The sequence below is a fragment of the Rhinatrema bivittatum genome, chromosome 2, assembly GCF_901001135.1.
Source record: "Rhinatrema bivittatum chromosome 2, aRhiBiv1.1, whole genome shotgun sequence".
Taxonomy (NCBI): domain Eukaryota; kingdom Metazoa; phylum Chordata; class Amphibia; order Gymnophiona; family Rhinatrematidae; genus Rhinatrema; species Rhinatrema bivittatum.
In genome coordinates, this window is record NC_042616.1 from 421,580,790 (window position 1) to 421,606,062 (window position 25,273).

The 25,273-nt window shown below is 48.3% G+C and overlaps 1 protein-coding gene across 3 annotated transcripts in view; it reads left to right on the forward strand.

The window, feature by feature from the left end:
• Nucleotides 1-25,273, forward strand: part of DMC1 (DNA meiotic recombinase 1) — a 264,614-nt gene that overhangs the window by 87,991 nt on the left and 151,350 nt on the right. For all 3 annotated transcript variants that reach the window (XM_029590216.1, XM_029590218.1, XM_029590219.1), the window contains exon 6: nt 14,691-14,743. In XM_029590216.1, the coding sequence (XP_029446076.1) occupies nt 14,691-14,743 (53 nt within the window). The remainder of the gene's footprint in view (nt 1-14,690; nt 14,744-25,273) is intronic.

The window sequence follows — 25,273 nt, forward strand, 5'->3', positions numbered from 1 at the left end:
AGTTCTACTGATTTTTTTCCAACAGAAGAGGTTTGTTGTTGACCATGGATCATTAAAACCTTTCAAGAATCTGAAAGTCTGTATCATATCGCCCCTGCTCCTCCTTATTTAGGTTCTTCAATCTCTCCTCATAAGTAATTTTATGAAGACCATCCACCTTTTTGGTCGTTCTTCTCTGGACCGCCTCCATCCTGTCTCTGTCCTTTTGGAGCTATGGTCTCCAGAACTGAATATAGTACTCCTGGTGAGGCCTCACCAAGGCCCTGTACAAGGGGATCATCACTTCCTTTCTCTTACTAGATATTCCTCTCTCTATGTAGCCCAGCATTCTTCTGGCTTTAACTATCACCCTGTCACATTGTTTCGCCAACTTCAGATCGTTAGACACTATCACCCCAAGGTCTCTCTCCTGCTCCGTGCACATCAGCCCTTCACCGCCCATCAAATACAGTTCTTTCAGATTTCCACATCCCATATGCATGACTGCACTTCTTGGCATTGAATTTCAGCTGCCATATCTTTGACCATTCTTCCAGTTTCCTTAAATCCCATCTCATTCTCTCCTTCCGGCGTGTCCACTCTGTTGCAGATCTTAGTATCATCCGCAGAAAGTCAAACCTTACCTTCTATCCCGTCCGCAATGTCGCTCACAAGATATTGAACAGGACTGGTCCCAACACCGATCCTTGCGGCACTCCGCTTAACACCGCTCTCTCTTCAGAGTAAGTTCCATTTACCATCACACATTGTCTTCTGTCCGTCAACCAGTTTGCAATCCAGGCCACCACCTTGGCACTCACTCCTAATCTTCTTATTTTATTCACCAGCCTCCTGTGTGGGACCGTATCAAATGCTGAAATCCAAGTAGATGACATCGAGTGCTCTTCCTCGATCCAATTCCCTAGTCACCCAATCAAAAGGTCACGCAGCGGACCCGCCAGCACATCTCTGAACTCCCTCAGTATCCTGGGATGAGCCTCATCAGGCCCCCATGGCTTTGTCCACTTTCAGTTTTCATAGCTCTTCCCATACATTCTCTTTTGTAAATGGAGTTTCATCTACTCCACTCCCCTCCAGTTTTTTGTTAACTAGTGATGGTCCTTCTTCAGGGTCCTCTTTAGTGTTACACCGAACTGAAGTATTCGTTTAATATTTCTGCCATTTCTTTGTCTCTCTCCACACATTGATCCTTTTCACCTTTCAATTTCACTATACCACTTTGGACTTTTCTCCTTTTTCTGATGTATCTGAAAAATGTTTTGTCACCTCGCTTTACCTCTTTGGCAATCCTTTCTTCCGCTTGATTTTTTGCTTTCTTGATTATTTTCTTCATCTCCCTCAGTTCCACCAGATATTCTTCCTTGTGATCCTCCCTTTGGGATCCTTTATATTTCTTAAACGCTGTTCTTTTAGCTTTTATTTTATCAGCCACCTCCTTTGAGAACCATATAGGTTTAATTTTTCTCTTGATTTTCTTTACTTTTCTAAGATATAGATTAGTTGCCTTGGTAATTGCTCCTTTTAGTTTGGCCCACTGTTGTTCCACATCTCTCATTTTCTCCCAGCCTTCTAGTTCTTCCTCCAGGTACTTCCCCATTTCAACAAAGTTCGTGTTTTTGAATTGCAAAACTCGGGTCTTCGTGCGACTTCTCCATATCCTATTTGTGATATGAAATCATACCGTTTGATGATCACTGGTGCTGAGATGGGTATCCAGAAGAAACCAAGTGGTCTGGTTGAAAACATGCTTGATAGGTTTACCCAGGTTCCTCAGGTGCTATGGTGGTGGCATGAGTTTCCCCGAGGTGGGATCAGGTGTCAGCATGTGGCGGAAGAGATAGGTCTGTAGTTAGTCTGAGTAGAGAAGCTTGTAAAAGAGCTCTCTGCTGCTCTTATAGCAGGAGTAGAGAATGTACAAGTAGTCTTCCTCAATTGCAATAGACTGGAGGATACAGTCTTTCCCAGGAGACGTACTCCTAGATTGTGTCCAAATGAGGAGAGCCAATGATGGACTTGTTGGCAATCAGCAGAAATGATTACGTGTGAATATTTTTCAGCCTAAGAATAGTAAGAGGTTCATCCAGTTTGAATGCCCTGATTCAAGACTACCCAGTTCAGGGTTCCCTCTGTGGCTTTTAGTGAGCAGAGTCTTGCAGAAGATTTCTGGGTATCAGGGGCTAGTGATATTGACAGCTTCCAATCTGGCTAAGACATCTTTAGCCACATGTAATGGCTAATTGAAAGTGCTTATTGATGGAAAACCACCTCTTCATGTAAATAACCTTTCTTACTCAAAAAAGCCCTCTCAAGGGCCAAGCCATAAGACAAAATTGATTTGGTTCCTCATGCTCCACTGGCCTCCTGAAAGAGCATACCTCTGCTATGAGGAAACCGTATTAGATATCCATCCAGCAGTGTGACCAGATCTGCATACCATGGGTATCTTGGCCAATCGGGCACCACTAGCATGTCCAGTCCTCGATGCCTCAAGATCTTCTGTAAGATTTTGCCTACCAGAGGCCACAGGGGAAACACATAAAATAGGCCTTCTAAGTGTTATTCCTGGATCAGTGCATCCAACCTGAATGATCCCTTTTCTTTCCTTCTGCTGAAGAGCCTTTCACCTTTGCATTCTTGCTGGCCACTATCAGAGCCATCACCGGCATCCCCCAACGAACCATGAACTGATCATAACCGTTCAAAGCAACTCCCATTCTCCAAAATCCAGAATATTGCGACTGAGAAAATCCACTCAGTCGCAATAGAGGAATAGAGGTTATCTCCACCTCTATTCCCGCTATGTAGAGGTGGAGATAACCATTATGCGCTTCTCTGCCCAAGATAAAAGTGAGACTACTTCTGCTGACACCTGAGAACTTTTCATCTCCTTCCTTCCCCCTTTCCCCCAGTGGTTTGCATACACCACTACTGTTGCATTCTTGAACAATATTGACTGCTTGTCCCTGGAGAATTGGTGCAAACTGAAGAAGAGCTAGATGTATTGCACTGGTCTCTGTAAACTGTTGATAGACTACCTGGCCTCTTCTGCCACCCAAATCCCCTGCTTCACCAGGCCCTGACAGGGTGCTCCCCAACCGAATAGGCTGGCATCTGTTGTTACTGTGATCCAAGAGGGAGATTCCAGTTCTACTCCTTTCTCCAGATTCTCAATCACTAGCCACCAATCCAAACTCAGCCTTGTCTGCTCTGGAACACAAAGTCTTATTTAATCTTGTGACCTAGGATCCCACCTAGATAACAAGGCCTTCTGTAGGGGCCTCATATGTGTCCTTGCCCAAGGAACCAGATTCAGAGCTGCTGCCATGGAGCCCAACCCTTGAGATAACTCCACATCGAAAGTCTCTTTGTGTCTAACAAAGAACTTACCTGACCTTGCAGCCTTTGAATTCTCTGTACTGGACATGACTTCACTTCATGTTGAAATGAATCCCAAGATACTCCAGCAACTAAGAAGGTTGCAACTCTCTCTTTGTGAAGTTCACCATCCAACCCATTTCCTACAATAACTGGACTACCTTGAAGGTAGCTGTTTTGCTCTCCTGGAGGCTCTGGTTCAGGTTCCTATTACCACAAATCCAAAATGGTTGCTGTTCCTGCCATGGCAGCAAGCCAGCCAGCACAAGAACAGGGTTCACCACTGACCCCGCCAATGTGGTCCCATCCAGGGCAGATAACTCACTTGACTGCCTGCTCCAATTTTTCTATCTACACATGCGATAAAGAGTGCCTCCTCTCCCCAACTACCAGTGTAGGCCATAGGCCAAGCAAAGCACAAACTTCTTCCTGCATTCCAAGGGAGCTGCTATAGCTCTCCCTTCCTCATACATGTTGAGGGAGCACTAGGGAGCAGTCCCGATTCCGGGGAGAGTTGTGTGCCCTTGGACTACGGCTCGACTGCAGAGCGCTCCGTAGAAGCGCCGAGGCAGGTGAGACATGTCCAAGTACAGGCGGACAGGCTGCAGACCAGGGACTCGGGCCTCCACCGAACCTGACACATCAGAAGAGACCCAACAACGCAATGCTGGTCTCTGGGGTAGACCTCCAGCCACTTGATAGCCCTTTCGGACCTGCCGTACGGGAATGGCAAATGCGTCAGGACAGAGATCGAGGGCAGGCAATGGAACTGGAACAAATCAGGAACTCGAAGACTTGGACAAGACTTGAAGACTGAAGACATGATCAGACGAGGACTCTTGTAGACATGGTCAGACGATACTTGAAGACAGGGTCAGACGAAGGTACTTGACAAGGCTGAAGAGAAGAGCATCAGGAACGTTGATGAAGACACTTGATGAGTGGAAAGACGACAGAAGAGTTAAAACTCAGCATGAATAGGAATCTGGCCATGACTCGTAGCAGCAACCGTCCTGGACTGAGTTTGGAGACCCAGCATGATCAACGCAGGCCAACCCGAAGAAGCAAAGGCTTCAGGCCCGGTGTGGAAGATGCACCCAAAGGTCATCATGAAGTTGAACAGAGGACGGCCCACTAGGAGGTAAATCTGGAACCAGGACATCCGAGAAGAAGGCTTCCCTGAAAAGGAGCCAAAGGGTCTGAATGCTTAAAAGCAAAAGATCTGAAGACGAGGACATCAAAAGAATCTGAAGACGAGGACATCGGGACACGAAGACGTCTGGAACGTCAAGACATCTGGACTTCGAACCCCCAGGTCACTCAACCAAGAGCATCGAGGAGGCACCAAGAAGCAGAACAACTGGATGACAGACTTCAGGAGAGATAGGATATCAGAAGGTGAGAACTTCAGGAAGATCTGAAGGTGAGGATATCAGGAAGGTTGGACGACGAAGACATCTGAAGACATGGACATGGAATCTGTCGAGAGACCAGAACATGGAACGAAGATGCAGATGAAGGATCAGGAACCACAGATGAAGACAAGGGAATTCCCACAAAGAACAGAGTGCCTTGAAGAAGCGGAGGTGGCCATCGGAGTCTCCTGGAACGAAGAGCTGGAACAGAGAATCCAGGAGCAGTCCAGCTCCATGACTGACTCCTTGTGAAGGCAACGAAGAACTGAAAGCTGAACCCTTTTGTAGGGCTGAAGAGGAAACACCTTGATGACATCACTAGGAGGAGCCAGGAGGACTGCCTACAGCTGGCCCTTTAAATCCAGGGAAGAGGTGCGGCCCCGCGCCTAAAGAGGCACTAGGCAGGACCCTGGAAAGCGGCGTCCCTGCTGCAGGTTAGAGCAGGAGCAGCACTAGGCTGCAAAACCAGGCCTAGCATCGGAGGCAGCTTCCTGCCACAGGAAGGAAGACTGGGGGCACTCCAGCCTCGTGGAGACAGCGTCAGCGGCCTCTTGGCCGCAAAGAAGGAAGACAGTGGCTCCAGCCGCGTGGAAACATTATCGGCAGCGTCCTGGTCGCAAAGAAGGAAGACAGCGGCTCCCAGGCCGCGAGGAGACAGCGTCGGCGGCCTCCTGGCCGCAAGGATGGAAGTCAGCAGCTCCCAGGCCGTGAAGAAGCACCGGCGGTGGCCTAGCCGCAAAGAGGAAGGCAGCGGCGGCTCTCTACCACCACAGCAGGAAAGAGCATCGGGGTCGGTGGCCTCCTGGCTGCAAGGCTGAAGGGCAGCGGCTCCAGCTGCACAGAGACGGCGTCGGCAGCCTCCAGGCTGCATGAAAGCAAACACAGCAGCTGATGTCAGCATGAGAGCCTGCCAGTCTCTGTCTCCATCTGCTGGTTGGTGGACATAACCCATGCATCTAGACTGGTTTGGCTGGTTGAACAGGAATCATCAATGCTTCTGTGGAGTTTGAAAGAAGCAATTACCTGTCTTCAAAAAAAACCTCAGCTAGATTTTTAGTCTTAGATAATTATTTCCCAGTTTCAAATCTGTCATTTTTAAGTAAACTGATTGAATGGGTTGTGACCCAGCAATTGACCGTTTTAGATGAGGAGACTTGTTCAGATCCTAGTCAGTCACGATTTTGAGATAGTTATAATACTGAAACAGCTCAGTTAGTGTCAACATATGACATGAGAAGAAATATGGAAAAGCAGATGGACCCCTTGTGTTTCTACCTAATCTGTCAGCTGCCTTCAATATCATGGACCATGATCATTTGAAGGTCCTCGGTATTGGAGGCATATTGTTACAATAGTTTGCTTCATTTGGCGTAGGTAAATCTCATAGAGTTAAGCTGGGTGACTCATTATCAACTATATGGATACTACAGTTGGAGATGCCATAAGGATCAGTGTTATCACCATTGTTATTTAATATCTATCTGCAACCAATTTGTAAAAAGATCCGCCAGCAAAGGGTTAAGTGCCAAATTTATGTTGTTGATATTCAGGTATATTTTGGGCTTTGTGAAGGAGTGTCCCTTAAAACCCTCCTTAACCAGTCCTGGACCAGGCATCTAGCCTGGTCCACCTTAAAAGCTAGAGATGCAGGTAGGTCTATGGGCAGATCCCTAGAAAGCAGGAATAAGAGTTTGGGCCCAGGTGGGAATAGACAGGCCCCGAGTCTCCAGGAGAAGGTAGCTCCTGTAAGGATATGAAGATACATCCTGAGATGTGAATATTGAAGATAGATGCTGAATGTGAATTTAGCTGAAGGTAAGCCATTGATATTTGTTAATGTGCTTGTGGAAAATAAAGTTTATGAAAGAAGAGTCAGAGTCCAGAGTGTGCTGTCTCACAGGCTCATAAAAAACAAGTTGAGGATATGGCATTTTAAAAGTAATGTAATAGTTGTCTGCAGGTTATCTGCAGGTAAGGACCACTGGGCTCATTCAGTTTGCCTCTTGCTCAGTATATCACTACAGACTCTTTCCTATATAAGCTGTTACATCTGCAACACTGTACAAAAACGCATAAGAGGCTATCTTCCTCAGTAGAGCTTACTATTTAATCAAGACAAACATAGAGGGCATAAGAAACTTTTGGAATTTCATTTATTAAGAAAATGGTTAAAATCAATAAGGCTGTAAATGGGATATTCAGTGCTTAAGATTTAAAAGATGCCTAAAAAAGATGAGTTTTTAGACTGGATTTGAATAAGGTACCAGTTCAGGAAGTCTGTTCCAAATGTATGATGCAGCAAGATGGAAAGCAGAGTCAGGAGTTGGTAGTGGAAAAGGACATAGATAAGAATAACTTGATCAGTGAGCAGCTTTCACAAGGAGGAGTGTAGGGAGAGATAAGACAAGAGATAGCAGCTGCAGAGTGAAGGCTGTTGTAGGTGAGAAAGAGGAGCTTGAACTGTATGCGGAAATGGAGAGGGAGACAATGTAGTGATTTGAGAAGAGGGTTATATGGGTATAGCAACATTGGCAAAAGATAAATCATGCAGCTGAATTTTGGATAGATTGTAGTGGAGAGAAATGGCTCACTGGGAGACCTGTAAGTAATACTACTACTATTGTTTATAATTTTTAAAGCATTAATAGGCATATACAGCGCTGTATAGACACACATAAGAGTCCCTGCTCCAAGAAGCTTACAGTGTAGTCAAGACAAAGACTACATGATAAACCAGATTCCCTGTATGTACCTGGATCAGTCCAGACTCCTGGGTTTTGCCTCCCCTCCAGCCGATAGAGACAGAGAAGTTTTGACTGACTCTGCGCTATACCCTGAGGTGCCACCTACAGTCCGTCAGTATTTTCTGTCTCCAGCAGATGGTGGAGGTGCAAAATCCTATAGTCTGTAGTTAGTTTAAAAAAAAAAAGTACAGGGAATTTTTTAGTTATACTTTGGACTTAAGTTTCCCTTTAAAAAAAAAAAAAAAAAGGAGGAATCCTTTTAGCCTTCCAGGGGGTTGGCAGGTCCTGGGGGACTATCCCCTTGGTACTTGAGGCCGTTGAAGCTCCGGGTTGAGAACCCTATTGCCAGCTGCGCACAGCGCCAGGGGCGATACCGGGGAGCCCGGTTCACTCACCCCGTGAAGACCAGGACCGCAGGGGCTTGCCAGTCAGGTTGTATTGGAAAAAACAAAACATTTGCATTTTTTGTACTGCCTTTGTTCCGGACTCTCCAATCCCCCCGATGTGTTTGGTCAGCATTCGCTGCTTCTCTCCTTTATTTGTTGAGGTTTTTGGTTCCTGCGATGCTGCATGGTGCGGCCTGTCGGTCTTGTGGAGACGCACACGCGCGGGTCTCGCGCAATGGATTGTGTGCGTCCTGCCTCCCCGGGGGGAGGGCATGTCTGGGGCCGCCAGGGCCGGTGTTTTGATGGCCCGTAAAGCATCGGTGAGACAAAAGAGGCTGTGACTCCCTATGGCAGATCTGTTCCCGCTGAGTGCAGGAACAGACGCCATTTTGAATACCTTTCGTATGGCAGCACAGGCCATGGTGGGGGTGGGGGTTTCTCCTCCTCCACTATCCTTACAGCAGGCAAGTCCCGGGGAGGGGGCGGATCGACGGAGGATTTAGCAGGCGCAGCAGAGGAGAGCCCTGGGGCGGCTCTGACTCCTCCTTTTCATCTTTCTCATCGGATTTTATTATGCTTTTGCATAAGACCTTTAAGGCCAGAAAAGCAGCTAAAATAAATGCAGGAGGCTTCTTATTGGACCACAGTTTGCCAGCTCCTAAGAGACGATCTCCGAGGGGGATCAAGAGGGGTCAAGAGAGAAGTGCCCTCTTTGGACTGTGTTGTCCCACCTGGGGGTGGATTCATCCTCCGAGGCTTCTGAGCCGGAGGATCAAGAGCCGAGGTCCAAGCCTCCACAGGGGGCCAACCAGGATGGCGGCCAGGAGTAAATGTCAAGCCGTGGGTCCCACGTCGTGGAAGGTGATGTCCCCAAGGTAGTCCATCTATTTCAAAAGGATGAGCTAGGCCCCCTTATTCCTGTGGTTCTTGAAGAACTGGGCATTGACATTCCTTAGGAGGACTCCCAGATGGGTTCTATTGATCTGGTTATAGTGAGGCTTCGTGGTCCAACCACATCTTTTCCTTTCCATCTCTTAGTCATTGACTTGTTGTTTCGAGAATGGGACACCCCTAACTTGGGGTTGAAAGTCAGTAAGGCAATGGATAAGCTCTACCCTTTACCCAAGGAAGCTCTAGATCTCCTATATGTCCCTAAGGTGGATGTGGTGGTCTCAGCGGTCACCAAAAAGACCACCATCCCGGTGATGGGTGCGATGGCCCTTAAAGATCTTCAGGATCGTAAGCTTGAACTGCAACTTAAGAAAATATTTGAGGTTTCAGCGCTGGGCATGCGCGTGGCTATGAGCAGCAGTTTTTCTTTGTGGGCTGGCTTGTGCTGGGTGCAACAGTTGCAAGAGAACATGTCTCTTTCGGAGGAGGAGGCTGTTCAAGTGGAGCGGCTTGAAGCTGCAGTTGCTTACAGTGCGGATGCCCTGTATGATCTCCTGAGAACCTCGGCTAGATACATGGTTTCAGCTGTTGCGGCTTGTAGACTACTCTGGTTGAGGAACTGGTCTGCGGATGTCTCTTCTAAAGCTCAGCTGGGCTTGCTACCTTTTAAAGGCACGCTCTTGTTCGGAAAGGACTTAAAGGTATGATTCAATCATTGGGGGAGAACAAGGTTCATTGACTGCCGGAGGTTAGGCCCAAGCCCAGGGGGTCCTTTCCTGCTCGGGTCCGTTTCCGGGGGAATCAGAGGTTTCGACCTTCCCGGTCGTCGGGCTCCTCGTTTAGACAAGGTTCCAGCAGGCAGTAGTCCTGGACCCAGTCCTTTTGGGGGCATTGTTTCGGTAGAACCGGAGCCCCTCAACTGGCAGGAGGGGTCACGTCCTCACAATGAGGCGATGCCGATCCATTCCTCTTTTCCGGTTGTAGGCAGCAGACTCTCTCTGTTCTACGAGGAATGGACCAAGTTGACTTCAGACCAGTGGGTTCTCAATGTCATAAGACACAGTTGTGCTTTAGATTTTGCTCATCGTCTTCAACAAATCTTTCTAGTCTCCCCATGCTCATACGAAGAAAAGCGTCAGGTGGTACGGGACACTTTACAGCATCTACGTGACCTCAGAGCCATTGTACCTGTCTCTCCGGCGGAACAAAGAGAGGCCATTATTCCATCTACTTTGTGGTGCCCAAAAAAGGAGGAACGTTCCGACCCATTCTGGACTTAAAAAAGGTCCCGAGGTTTTGCATGGAGACCCTGAGGGCGGTCGTGGCTTCCGTGCACAAGGGAGAGTTTCTAGCATCACTGGATGTGACCGAGGCGTATTTGCACATCGGGATCTGAGCCAACCATCAGAAGTTCCTGAGGTTTTTTGTTCTGGGAGAACACTTCCAGTTCTGCGCTTTGCCATTTGGAATTGCCATGGCACCCAGGACTTTTACCAAAGTGATGATTGTGGTGGCGGCACAACTTCGGAAGGAGGGATTCTTTGTTCATCCATACCTGGACGATTGGCTGATTCAAGCAAAGTCGGAGTCTCTCTGCCGTTCGGCGGTGACTGAGTGCTTCAGCTGTTGCGGTCGCTAAGTTAGATAATCAACCTAGACAAGAGTCACCTAGTTCCCTCCCAGTCTTTGGAGTTCCTTGGGGCCCTGTTCGACACGAGACTGGGAAGAGTTTTCCTCGCAAAGGAGCGAATCATCAAGCTGCAGGGACAAGTTCAAGCATTATTGGGCAAGCGTCCTCCCAGGGTCTGGGATTATTTTCAAGTCCTTGGCTCAATGGCTTCTACCTTAGAGCTAGTTCCGTGGGCCTTTGCTCATATGAGACCTCTTCAGTCAGCGTTACTTTCCCGTTGGAACCCAGTGTCCAAACAATTTCATCTTCCTCTTCCTCTTTCTGCACGTTCCAGTCTTGATTGGTGGCTCCTCTCAAACAGTTTGCACCGCGGGATGCCCTTGGAAATTCCCACGTGGACGGTGGTTACCACAGATGCAAGTCTCACTGGTTGGGGAGCGGTTTGTCAGGAGAAATCTGTGCAGGGACAGTGGTCAGCGGAGGAATCCCGGTGGTTGATCAATCGTTTGGAGATCAGAGCGGTGAGATTTGCGTTATAGGCCTTTCTACCGCTTCTACAGGGGAAGTTGGTCAGATGTTGATAGCCTGGGCAGAGCAACATCTTGTCAGCGTTGCAGCTTCTCACATTGCCGGGGTCGACAATGCTCAAGCGGATTTTCTAAGTTGCAACCGTCTCAATCCCAGGGAGTGGGAGCTCTCCAAGGAAGCATTTCTTCTCCTATGCAACAAATGGTCCAGACCACGCGTGGACCTAATGGCAACTTTTCGGAATGCCAAAGCCCCTCGCTTCTTCAGTCAACACCGAGAGGCAGGGGCGGAAGGAGTAGATGCCTTGGTTCTCACCTGGCCGAAGGACGTCCTACTGTATGTTTCCACCTTGGCCTCTGATGGGAAAGGTGCTGTGGCACATAGAAGCTCACCCATCAGAGGTGATCTCGGTTGCTCCGGAATGGCTGAGACATCCATGGTTTGCGGACCTAGTCAACCTATCCTTGGACGGACCCTTGAGGTTTTGGGACCTCCCGAATCTTCTACATCAGGGGCACGTTTATTTGGAAGAGGCAGATCGCTTTTGTCTAGCAGCATGGCTTGTGAGAGGCAACGGCTAAGGAGCAAAGGCTATTCAGGCGCAGTGGTGGCTACCCTTTTGCAGTCAAGGAAAACCTCTTTTTCTCTGGCTTATATCAGAGTGTGGGGTGTTTTTGAGTCTTGGTGTGTAGAACACAAGGTAGACCCTACTTGTGGGTTGGTGTCTGATATCTTGTCCTTTTTGCAGGCCGATCTGGCTAAAGGCTTATTGGGCGGCTTTTTAAGGGTACCTCGTTTGCTTCCGTGGTAAGATATGCGGGGGAGCCTTAGCCATGCATCTGGATGTGGTACATTTTCTCCGAGGGGCAAAACATTTGCGTCCTCCGGTCAGGAATCCTTGTCCATTGTGGAGCCTAAATCTGGTTCTCAAAGCTCTGTGAACGGCACCATTTGAACCTTTGAAGAGGTTGACACTCAAAGATCTTACATTAAAGGTGTTTTTTCTCGTGGCTATTTCCTCAGTGCACCGAGTGTTGGAGCTTCAGGCGTTATCCTGCAGGGAGCCTTTCTTGAGGATTTCAGATGCGGGAGTTTCTTGCGGACGGTTCCTTCCTTTCTCCCAAAGATTGTATCCTCCTTTCATTTGAATCAGTCAGTGGAGCTCCCATCTTTTCCGGATTTGGACTGCTCCGATCCCCAATCTAGAGATCTGAGGAAACTTGATGTGCGCCAGGTGCTTTTGCGATATCTGGAAGTTACCATTAACTTCCGCCTGACGGACCATCTCTTCTTGCTGTGGAGTGGTCCTAGAAGAGGTACAAGGTGTCTAGGGCTTCGATAGCCCGCTGATTGAAAGAGGCAATTGGTTCGGCGTACCTGCTTCATGGCCGGACGCTTCCAATTGGTTTTCGAGTGCATTCCACCCGCTTGCAGGCCACCTCATGGGCAGAGTGTCAACAAATTTCACCACAAGAGATCTGTAGGGTGGCGACATGCAAATCTTTGCACACCTTTGCTAGGCATTATCGGTTGGATGTCCAAGCCCCAGGCTCTGGTAGGTCTGGTGAAGGTATGATTTGAGCAGGACTCTCAGGGTCCCATCCCGTGTAGGAAAGCTCTGGTACATCCCAGGAGCCTGGACTGATCCAGGTAAGTACAGGGAAAGGAAATTAGTTCTTACCTGATAATGTTCGTTCCTGTAGTACCACGGATCAGTCCAGAGTCCCGCTCATTTCAGCGTTGGGTTAACGGAGAGTCCACTTATGCAGTTCTTTTGGTTTATTTCGGCAGATTACTTTCACAGTTATTACAGATTCTGCTCACCATTAGCGTTCGTAGGTAGAATCTTGGCATTATAGGGTTTTCTTCTTCCACGCTTACAGTGGCATAGATTTCAAGTTAGAGTTCATATTTGGTTTTTCAAGGTTCTGCTACACTGTAATACTGACGGACTATAGGTGGCACCTCAGGGTATAGCGCAGAGTCAGTCAAAACTTCTCTATCTCCATCTGCTGGAGGGGAGGCAAATCCCAGGAGTCTGGACTGATCCGTGGTACTACAGGAACAAAAATTATCAGGTTAGAACTAATTTTCCTATCTGTAGGAAGGCTCGTAAGGCAATTCCTCTTTGAAACCAAGGCATATGGGACTAATTCCCCCTTCACCCCCTTTATGCTTCTGGTTCTCTCAATCTCATGAACTCTTTGGACCTAAAGATGACTTCCAAACTCTTGGGTGCCTGAGTGCTCATCCCATGAGCCTTAGCATATTCCTAGAACAGAACTGGAAGAGAAGAATGAAGATGAGCCAAAGTGGGCTCATGTGTTTTATAGAAACACACTTTTGGTAAGACATCTCCCTTTGGGGAGTTTCTGAAAGCTACTACACTCTTACTGTCTGACCTCCTATTTCTATGTCTGTGGATACACTGATAAAACTAGTATGGGACTAGGGGACATATAGGACCCCCTTACACCATTAAGCCATGAATGATTATGATCTAGTTCTGTGGTTCAGTTTTCCTTTTCTAAGGATTTGTATTGAGAAAAGAGGAGTAACTCCCTAAACACTTAGGGGTAGATTTAAAAAAGCCTATGCACGTAAATCCGGTGCGGTTACGCGCACCGTGCCTATTTTAGAAAGGCCCGGCAACGTGCATATGTCCCGGGGCTTTGAAAAAGGGGAGGGGGCAGGGCGGGTCCAGAGGCCTCCAGCACAGCGGCCATTTGCCACTGTGTCGCAGGATCGCATGCCAGCAGGCTGTCAGCAGGCACAACAGGTAAAATAAAGGTTGGGGGGGTTTAGTATAGGGCTAGGGGGCGGAAGGGGAAGGGAGGGTTAGGGGGTTGGGAAGTTCCCTCCGAGGATGCTCCGAAATCAGAGCGGCCTGGGAGGGAACGGGGAAGGCCGCGGGCGTTGGCGCACACAAGTTGCACAATTGTGCACTCCCTTGCATGCGCCAACCCCTGATTTTATAGCATGTGCGCACCTGTGCACGCATGTTATAAAATTGGGCGTCCATGTGCGCGCGCTACCCAGCGCGCGCGCATGGATGCTCGCCCACAATCTTTTAAAATCTACCCCTTAGCGAAAGAGATTAAACCAGAAAGAACTGGCTCAGAGCATCATTCATGGCTTACATAATTAGTTGGTAGCTCCCTAAAGTAATCACCAAATGAAAATTTAAAATGTTTTTCATTGACAAATACATGATTTGTCCTTGAATCCCAGATAAACACATTTTTAGGATGCCCAGTGCAACACTACAGACTACTGAACAGGAAAGTAGGACTCAATTCCCAAACCTGGTTTTTGATCCCTTGTAGCTCTTTGTACCCAGGAGAAAGTTGATTTAGGACTTTGCTCTCCAGTGACATAATGGCCAGGAGTGAGCCTGTAACCTTGGATCTCCTCAGGACCGATATAGTGCCTGTGTCGAGGGCTTTCAAGGAAGCACTGACTTCCATGTACTGTGCTGGAAGTCCGAGAGCTGAGCTGAACTCAAGAGTAATCTTTCAGAGCCAACTGCAGAGGAAAACTGCAAAGGTCCAGTCTAGTAAGGAGAGAGGGAAAGGGGTTTAAAGAAAAGAGAATTTCTAGGAAGGTATGAATGAGGACCAGTGGCACCTTCATTTAGTGCCTTCCCTGTAACAGTGGGGAGATGTACCTCAAATCATTGCATAAACCATCTGTTCCATTTCCTTCTCTTTTGTATTTTTAGCAAACTTTTAGGTGGAGGGATTGAAAGTATGGCAATAACTGAGGCCTTTGGAGGTAAGTGCAGCAGAATAAAGGCATGTGTTGTGTCATACATATGGTCAGTTCTTAGTGATATTCACTCAAATTTTTGAGTAATTGGCTTCTACAAAATGCATGTATTTCATTAATACTCGTCAGTGCTTCTGGTTTTTGTTTTTTATTCCAATAGAAAATGGATATCTTTGGTACAAATGCCATACTTTAAAGTAAGAAAACATTTCTGCCATTTTTTGAGCCTTTTAAAGTTTTTATTCAAGGATAATAATAATAATAATAACAACGTTTATTTGTAACACACTTTTACAAAAAATGCTCAAAGTAAGGTACAATTAAAACTTGCATTGCCAGAAGGAATCTAGATGATCTGGGGATACAGGAATCCTTAGATCCTGTTTTTTCCACAGACTACTCAATACTCTTTCTTGCAATATTCAAGGACATCTTTAAGCTGGAGCAGGGCCTAAATGTGGAGCTTTTCATAGGCTCCATGCTCACTGACAACCTGCCACCACCATGCCCTCCCAGCATTTGGGGCCACAAATAACCCCAGCAGGTTCCCCTGCTTTGGGGAGAGCTGGTGTATGGAGGAGGTGGGGGCCTATGTATCTGACCCATTACTTTCTCCTGCCCATGCTACAGGACCATCTTTATCCGTGTATGGTGTGACTGCACGTGGGCACTGATCTGGCAGTAGTTCAAGGTAGTAATAATTTATACACACTCAGGCTAACCCATGGTATGTGTCATAATGTGATGTTTTAGAGTACTAAATAGCCTGCAGGCAATTTCAGAGGTAGAGGTAGGGCCACTGTGTGGCTTGGCTAGTTAGCTGGATAAACTTATCCAGCTAACCCTGCCTGTATATTCAGAGATGCGGCCATGCTGCTGAATATACCCGATTATCCTAAAGTTAGCCCAATAAATTTATCCAACTAACTTTAGGACAGATCTATGGGCTAATCAGAGTTAGCCATATAACTTATCCAGCTAACTTAGCTCTTCCCTGGATCGCTCTCACCGGCCTGCCTCTTATCCAGATAAGTGCTTATCCAGCTAAGTGGTGGGCGCTGATCCCTGGCAGATATTCAGCCACCGCCACTTAGCTGGATAAGTTCATACTTATCCAGATAAGTCAAGCTGAATATCACCCTCTCAGTATTCTTTCTTTCTGCTAGTATAAAGGCAAGTTGACCATGCATGAACTAAGAGGAAAGTGTTATTTCATGCATATCAAGAAAATCTTCAAAGAAAGCTATTAAAACCCTGTAGAATAAGCGCTAGGGGAAATTGCGTGCCCCTAGCGCCTCATCAGCTGCGGGTGCCCTGGAGAGGTGGCTGTCAGCTGGTTAGGAAAACAGATGCTCAATTTCAGAGCGTCCCTTTTCCTAACCTGTGCACAACCAAAGGTTATGAAAATGGATGTTTGTTAATTGAGTGTCCCTTTTCCTAACCTGACCACCGGCATCCTTTGTTTTGTTTTTTTTTAAATTATTTTTTGGGGGATATTTCTAATTATTTAGTTCCTCTGACTTAATATCGCCATGATATTAAGTCGAAGGAAGTCAGAAAAGCAGTATTTTCTGCTTATCTGTACACTTTTTGGGCTCCTCCAAAATTAATGCCTTCTTGGGGCCGGTGTTAATTTTGGCGAGTAAAAACGTGCGCATTATTTTTTGCATCGGGGGAATACATAATAGCCTCATCAATATGCATTTACAATAATGTGCTATTACCTACGTGCGCAATTGGATGCGTGTTTTGGACGTGCTAACCAATGTTTTGCTTTGGGGTAATGGATGCGCGTTAAGCCATGTGCTGCAGCCAGCACATGGTATTGCTTCAGTCTGTCTGACTTTATAAGTTCTGCAAAGTTGCATTTAAGCTCAGAGGGTGCAGTGTCACTAATTAGCATTAATATGGGTTGCATAGCTGTGTGTTTAAAATCCAGACTGAAATGTTTGCTGAACTGAAGCCTCAGAAACTCTGACCTGGAATCTGTTTAGTTTTTATCAAACAACCTGTGTGCACATTTTTTCTATGAAAACTTATTTAAGCAGATTGTATTAAAAAATCTTTTAAAACTATATAATACATACACAAATAGTATATATTATTCATATAAACTTATACACTCTCCTCATTTATACCAACACAAATTTATCACATATAAATATAACATCACAAACATTTGAAAAATCTTTTATTAAACACTCCCCTTTCAATTATTTATTTTGATGTATATATATATATCATCCACAGAGGTACCCTCCTTTTAACTTCTCTTCATTTCTTCATATTCTTTTTCATTGTAAATACTTGATCACATTTTCCTCTTCCAGACAAGAGACTCCTGTTTCACCCAAGGTTTCATCAGGTGATGTAATAGCTATTTCACACAGGATCATCACTAATGTAACAGGGAGCCATGTGTCTAAAATCTTCCCATTGTTCAAAATCCTAAACCAACAACTTAAACCCTTCTTACTTATGTTCACAAATTATCTGATCAATTTATGTCCCATACTCAAACACCATGGTACTTCCTAACAGCATTTCAATATTTCTTCAGTACAACACCTTTATAGTAGTCTCTCTTGTGTCAACCAATATTGATCAACACCACGGACTATTCCAATAATTCTTTAAATACGGCAGTCTCCATATATTTGCCTTTACATCCGCCGATTTTTATCCACGCCGTTGAATTGCTGAACTGACAACTTTTCAAAAAAAATAAATAATTGAAGGGGGAGTGTTTAATAAAAGATTTTTTGAATATTTGTGATGTTATATTTATATTTATATGTGATAAATTTGTATTGGTATGATAAGGAGAGTGTATGAGTTTATATGAATAATATATACTATTTGTGTATGTATTATATAGTTTTAAATGATTTTTGAATACAATCTGTTTAAATAAATTTTCATAGAAAAGATGTGCACACAGGTTGTTTGTTGTATTGCTTATGACTGTAATTTCCTGTAGTGAAAAACCTATATGTTTGTTGTATATTGTGTCATGGACCCTGCCCGCGGAGTTATTCCCCACGAGCAGGCACTCTCTTACCCTTGCTGCCTCTCCCCGACGTGGCCGGAGCCGTGAACTGTGCTTCTCCTTGCGGCCCAAAGGCCGCCCCTGGTGTCCAGCCTTGCCGCTGCATGGTGCCACCGAAGTCAGGCCTTCACCGCGGCTGGAGCCGCGGACTTTCCCACGCTGCCTGCCTTCGCGGCATGAAGCCACCACCGACGTCACTGACATCTTCACGGCACGGAGGCCACATCCCTGGGCTCGATTAGCGGCTGGAGCCGCCCCCAGGGCCTCCTGCAGCGGCTGGAGCCGCTGCCGTCATCGGGGCCTGTGTTCAGGCCCAGCCCTGCTGCTACGCTTCAGACGTCAGTGCAGGACCGCTGTCCACGGTCCTGCACAGCCCTGCTTCCTTCCTCTAGGCACGCGGCTGCGCCTCTCTCTAGGATTTAAAGGGCCAGACACAGGAAGTGTGCTGGCCCCACCTAAGGACTGATTTCCTGCCTAGCCCTATAAAAGGGCTGTCTTCCGATTACGTCTTGGCCTTGCATAGGAGTTACTTTGTCTCTGGAAGCTCCTTCTGTCCAGCGCTCCGACAGGTCCTTTTGTCTTCTCCATGGAGCTCCTCGTCTCGTCACGTCTGTGTCTTGCCAAGTCTTCGTGCCTGAGGTCCCTGTCCAGATGTCCTGGTGTCCTGGTGTCTCGTCTTCGGACGTCCTGCTTCCTCATGTTCCTGGTTCCTTGGTGTCCTGCTCCTGTGTCTTCAGCTCTCCTAAGCCTTCTGGTCCTGTCAGGCCTTGGCCCCTTGGATGACGTCTTCCCCGAGCCGGGAGTGGCCTGAAGGTGGAATTCGTTCCTGTGCTCCTGAGCCGTCTTGTACTGCCAGCCTTTGTGGAGCTCCGGACGACTCATGGCTCCGTCATTGAAGTTCTGCCTCGGCTGGATTCTTCCCTGCGCTCATCCCGTTCTCAGCGTGGTCCGTGACCAGCCTCCTCGGGCTGTGTAGGGCGCGCAGTGGGACAGGGTGGTCCGCGACCAACCCATTGGGTCCGCCCGTGAAAGTGGGCTGAGTAGGGCGCCCTGAGAGACAGTGCCAATGTCCTCCTGCCCAGCTTCTCATCTCATCTGGATTTCCTTCCAAGTTATTCGTCTCATCTCTGATGCCGTCGCATCAGCCTTGGTGTCACGCCTTCACTTCAGCCTTGATGTTATGTCTTCACCTTCGTCATAGTGTCACGTCTTCATGTCAAGGCCTCCATCTGCCCTCATCCTCAGGCCAGGCCTGCTGCTCCATGCCGTTCCAAGCGGCAGGTCCGAAAGGGCTCGGAATGGTCAGAGGACCATTCACATTCCAACATCATGTTGTTGGCCTTGGGAGCTTGCAGGCCTGGCAGAGGGTAAGACCGTCAGCCATGCTGGAACACGCCATCAACCCTCGGTTCAGCCCTGGATCCATCTGGGGTCGGGCTGAGGCCCAAGGGCACACGAAAACACTGTACGTAACATATTGACCTTCACGGGTTAGTTTTTATCAACTCAGAGTTAGAAGGATTGCTGAGCTCTTCTGACATGGTGCTTTAAAAACTGTAGTGTAATGCTGTTTCTCCTAGGACAAGCAGAATGGTAGTCCTCACACATGGGTGACATCATCAGATGGAGCCCAGTATGGAAAATTTCTGTCAAAGTTTCTAGAACTTTGACTGGCACTCGGAGCATGCCACTATCTACACGTCTACACAGGGTCCTTCTTCAGTCTCTCTTTTTCCGCAAGGCTTTCACATCGCTGCTGTTGAGTTTGTGGCTAGTTTTGTATAAAATTATTTTTTTCCATTTTTCCCGGGCAGGCCAGGTCTCTTTGTCTCCTGGGGTTAGTGAAGTTGTTCACGGTCAATTACTGATGGGGCCATTCCCCAGTATTTCCCGGCCATTGACCATGCTCCGGGTTCTTTTTTCCATGGTGTCATCCGGTTTTCGCTGATGTCCCCAGTGCCACCGGACCATGTCCATCATAGACCCTCATGAGGTCTGTATTTTGTGACTGAGGGCATCACATGACGTCCATGGATGTGCCTTCTGTGCCCAGATGATTCCGAAGGGCTGTCATGTGCATCTCGATAAGATGATTAAACGTTTCAGCGTCAAAAAGTCAGAGCCCTCAACGTCGGTGTCGAGGGCATCAACGCTCCGGGGACGTTAATCAGTGACCTCTCCCGTGTTGTCCTCTCCACCACCAAGTTCTTTGGTGGAACAGGGCACGGGGAATCATCCACTTTCTATTTCTTCTCGTTCCAGGTCTGGGTCTTTGCTGTCACACTCAGCTTCAGGGAAGGATCGGGCCGAGCATTGGGAGAATTCAAGAAAACATCGCTATCGATCGCCATCTTCCCATGGCTCCAAGCTTGGGAAGGCATCAGCACCATCCGAATTGCCCCCAAAGCAGCCCCGGTCTGAGGAGGCTCCACCCTCCATCAGGACTGAAGACCCGAGGTAATCTCCACCGGTTTCAGTGGTGGCATTGATCCCCCTCAGGGCTCTGATGGAGATTCATTTCTGCCTCCTCCTTCTCAAACTGTCCTCTCATTGTCAGCATTTGAGGAGGAGTTGGAGCGTTGTGTACGATTGGCAGTCAGTTGAGCCCTACAAGGCATTGAACAGCCGGTTCCTTCGGGGCCGCCGCCAGGGCCAGCTCCATCAATGCTTGCTCCTGTGATAGAGGGACCGGATTTACTGCTCGGTGCCTTGCCATCCCGGTACCCTGGCTGCCTTCGATGCTGCATGGGGCACCAAAGCGGCCTCTACTGGAGGCTATTCTGGTGGCTGATTCCTCCGATAAGGAAGGACCTTCGTGTTCAGTGCCAGTGAGCCCCCGATTCCCTCAGTGCTTTCGGTGCCCATGGTGCCACTGACTCTGGTGCATCCTTTAGTGCCCATGGAACCTTTGGGGCTCCCAGTGCCTTCGGGGTCTAGGCCTAGAGCTAGCGTAAGGGCTCCACCTCCGGTGTCCCCTGGTGCTTTGAGTGAGGAGGACACTCTCTATGACCCTTGGGAGGGGGGGCATCCCTGTCCTCTTCAGAAGACTCCAAGGACCTTCCCTCTGAGCCCTCACCTCTGGAGGAAAGGAGTAAGTCTCCACTGGAAGACCTGACGTTTGCCAGTTTTATGAGGACTATGTCAGAGTTGGTGCCTTTCCAGCTTTTGACTGAACAGGTCTCTGGGCACAAAATGCTGGAGATCCTACAGTTTGTGGATGCCCCTAATGAGGTGGTAGCAGTACCGGTGCACAACATTTTCAAGGATCTGTTCATCCGGTTGTGGGAGCACCCCATTTCGGTTCCCCCAGAGTACCAAAAAACCAATGCGGTTTACTTGGTGCAACCCACCATGGGTTTTGAACACTGCCACCTTCCACATCAATCTGTGGTGGTGGAATCCGCTCTCAAGAAAGCTAAGAGGACAAGGACCCATGCTTCAGCTTCTTCAGGTCGCGATCACAGGACCCTGGATGCCCTAGGATAGAGAGTCTTCCAGGGGTCCATGCTGGCTGCCTGGATTGCATGTTACCAGTTGTATATGGATCGGTACTCCAGGAACCTCTGGAAACAGGTTCAGTCTGGTGGAATGCCTCCTGCAACAGCTTCAGGAAGATTTCCTGAAGGTGATTTAGCAGGGATTGGAGTGTGACAAGCACGAGGTCCGGTCTGCTTATGATGTTTTCAAAAGGGCGGTGAGGATTTCTGCTCAAGCATAGGCACTTGCCGCATGATCTGGCTTCGGGCCTTGGATCTCTGGCCAGAAGTGCAGGAGCATATTGCGGACCTCCCTTGTATTGGTGAAAATCTCTTCGGAGATAAAATCAAGGAAGCAGTGGCACAGCTGAAGGATTATCACAAAACCCTCCAGCATCTGTCGGCCAGAACCTCTGACCCTCAGTCCTCTTGCAAAAAATCATTAAGGCAAAGTTCAAAATGTCCCTTTTACCACCTGAGGAAATATTATCCTCCAGCAGGTAGAGTGAGGTCACAGCTTGCTATGCCTAGAACATGCATGCAACAACATTGCGCCCCTCGGCCACAACCAGCCCTGCAGCAGAGCCATGCCATGGGGTTTTGACTGGCCTGGAGGTAGTTTAGGCCAGCTGCCTGTCCCCTTGATGAATGACCCTCCTGTTGAAGGCCACCTGCAATCCTTTGCAGACCACTGGCGGGCAATTACTTCAGACCAGTGGATCTTATCCATCATTCATCGGGGGTACAGACTGAAACTTCTGCAGGGTCCCGCCCGAAATCCCCTTCGTGTACCTCATGGGGGGTTTTGGCGAACCAGCAGATACTGCAAGTAGAGCTCTCCGTCCTTATTGCAGCTCAAGCAGTCGATCCTGTACCGCTAAGTCAGCGAGGCACAGGATAGGCCTCCATCCTAACCTGGACCTGAGGGTTTTGAACAGATTCCTTGCAAGGGAATGGTTCAAAATGGTTTCGCTGGGGGCCCTGATCCCTCTTCTATGGAAGGGAGACTGGCTTCTCTCCTTCGACTTAAAAGATGCCTACGCTCACATTGCCATCTCTCCCAGCCATCGGAGGTATTTCCGATTCTTGGTGGGAGACAAACACTTCCAGTATTGGGTACTGCCCTTCGGCCTAGCATCCACACCCCACGTTTTCACAAAGTGCCTAGTTGTTGTCAGTGCTTACGTCAGAAAGCAGGAGGTGCAGGTCTTCCCCTACCTGGACGACTGGCTCATCAAGAGCAACACCAGGCCCAGGCCTTGTAGTCTCTCCAATCCTCCATCCGGATTTTAGAGAATGTGGAGTTTCTGATCAACTACCTGAAGTCCCAGCTGGTTCCATCCCTACAGCTGGACTTCATTTGGGCTAGGTTTGATATGTACCAAGTCAGGGTGTTTTTGCCCCGGGACCGGGTGCTAAGTCTGCTGTCCCTGGCGGGGCAATCTCTCAGAGTCACCGGAACTCGGCGCACAAGATGCTGTGCTTGCTGGGCCACATGGCAGTGATGGTCCATGTTATGCCCTTTGCTCGACTGCACATGCGCATGGCGCAGTGGACCTTGCAGTCCCAGTGGCATCAGGCCACCCAGGACCTTCGGGTATGCAATAGTGTCACACCGCCACTTCGGGAGTCCTTATCGTGGTGGAAGACCCAAATCAATCTGGAAGTGGGGATACCTTTTCAGGTTCCGTCCCTGCAGGTCATCCTCACTACCAATGCCTCCCACCTGTATTGGGGAGCTCATGTTGCAGATCTCTACACCCAGGGTTGATGGTCTGCACAGGAAAGGGGGATGTCAGATGAACTTACTGGAGCTCCATGCAATCCAATACTCTCTGTGGGCCTTTCGGGATCACCTCACCAACAAGGTAGTTTTGATTCAGACCAACAACCAGATGGCGATGTGGTACCTGAACAAGCAAGGAGGCATGGGGTTGTTCCTCCTCTGTCAGGAAGCGGTCCTGATCTGGTCCTGGATGCTGTCCCAGAACATAATTCTTCATGCCATGTACTTGCCAGGAGCAGAGAATGTGACGGCGGACGTTCTGAGTTGCTTGTTTCGCCCCATGAATGGTCTCTCAATCAGGAGGTTGCGGATCGAATCTTCCGCCTCTGGGGGACTCCAGCTCTTGATCTCTTTGCTTCCCCTTGCAACATGAAGGTGGATCGTTTTTGCTTCCTGGTTAAGGGAGACACTGGATCAACATTGGATGCCTTTGCCCACCATTCGGGCACCGGTCTCCTGTATGCATACCCACCGCTTCCATTAATGTCAAAGGCTCTCCTGAAGCTCCAACAGGATCGGGGAACCATGATCCTAATTGCGCCGTATTGGCCATGGCAGATCTGGTTCCCCCTTCTTCAGGATCTCTCCTTCCAGGTGCTGATCAGCCTGGGGACCTCCCCAGATCTGAATACGCAGGATCAGGGAGACTACACCATCCAACCTCCAGGCCTTAGCTCTCACGGCTTGGATATTGAAAGGATGACCTTGCAGGCCCTGGACCTTTCGGAAGGGATATCTCGAATCCTGGTGGAGTCCAAGAAACCTTCCACTAGAAAATCTTACAGTCTGAAGTAGAAGAGGTTCTTGGTCTGGTATGAGGGACACAGGTTGGACCCGCTCTCCTGTTCCACCTCGAAACTCCTGGACTACCTGTTGCATCTCTCCGAGACTGGCCTGAAGACCACCTCCATGAGGGTCCACCTCAGTGCCATTGGGGCCTATCACCATGGGGTGGATGGCTCACCCATCTCAACTCAGCCACTGGTGGGGTGCTTCATACGAGGTCTACTACAGGTCAAGCCTCTGATTAGGCCACCGGCAGTGTCGTGGGACCTCAATGTGGTCTTGGCCCACTTGATGAGAGCTCCATTTGAGCCCCTGTGGTGTTGTGACCTGAAGAATCTATCCTGGAAGGTTATCTTTCTGGCCGTGGTCACCTCTGCACACAGGGTCAACGAACTTCAGCCTCTAGGGTCGTACCCGCCTTATACAAAATTTTTTTCATAATAAGGTGATTCTGCACACGCATCCTAAATTCCTTGCTAAGGTGGTGATGGACTTCCATCACAATCAGTCTATAGTCCTACCCATCTTTTTTCCAAAGCTGCATTCACACCAGGGCGAGAGATCTCTGCACACCCTGGACTGCAAAAGGACCCTAGCCTTTTATCTAGCGCGTACGGTGGGCCATAGGCAATCCATACAACTCTTTGTCTCGTTTGACAAAAATCGACTTGGAGTTGCAGTGTCCAAGCAAACCTTATCAAACTGGTTAGCAGATTGTATTTCGTTCTGCTATGCACAGGCGGGACTGCAGTTTGGCGGCCATGTTAAGGCACATTCTGTACGTGCCATGGCAGCGTCGGTTGCCCACTTGCATGCGGTGCCTGTGGGTGAGATCTGCAGGGCTGCGACCTGGAGTTCTCTCCATACGTTCGCCGCACACTACTGCCTGGATAAGGACGGTCGACATGATAGCAGTTTTGATCAGTCTGTCCTCTGTAATTGTTTTCAATTGTGATACCCAACTCTGCCTACCTTAAGATCTGAGGTTGGATTCAGGCTGTCTCCCAGGTTGTAGTAGCATGATTTGTTGTGCACATTGGCACTTATTAAGTGCTGGCAACTATTAAGTGCTGGCTCCTTATAGTCGGGAGCAACCTGTAGCTACATATTCATCCATGTGTGAGGACTACTATCCTGCTTGTCCTAGGAGAAAGAAGAGTTGCTTACCTATAACAGATGTTCTTCTAGGACAGCAGGATGTTAGTCCTCACAATACCCGCCTGCTACCCCACGGAGTTGTGTTTTTTCTTTGTTTGTTATTTTATTTTTCAGGAATTCTATGTTACGAGACTGAAGAGGGACCCTGTCTGGACGCATGGATAGTGGCATGCTGGGCATGCTCAGTGTGCCAGTCAAAGTTCTAGAAACTTTGACAGAAGTTTTCTGTGCCAGACTCCATCTGATTATGTCACCCATATATGAGGAACTACATCCTGTTG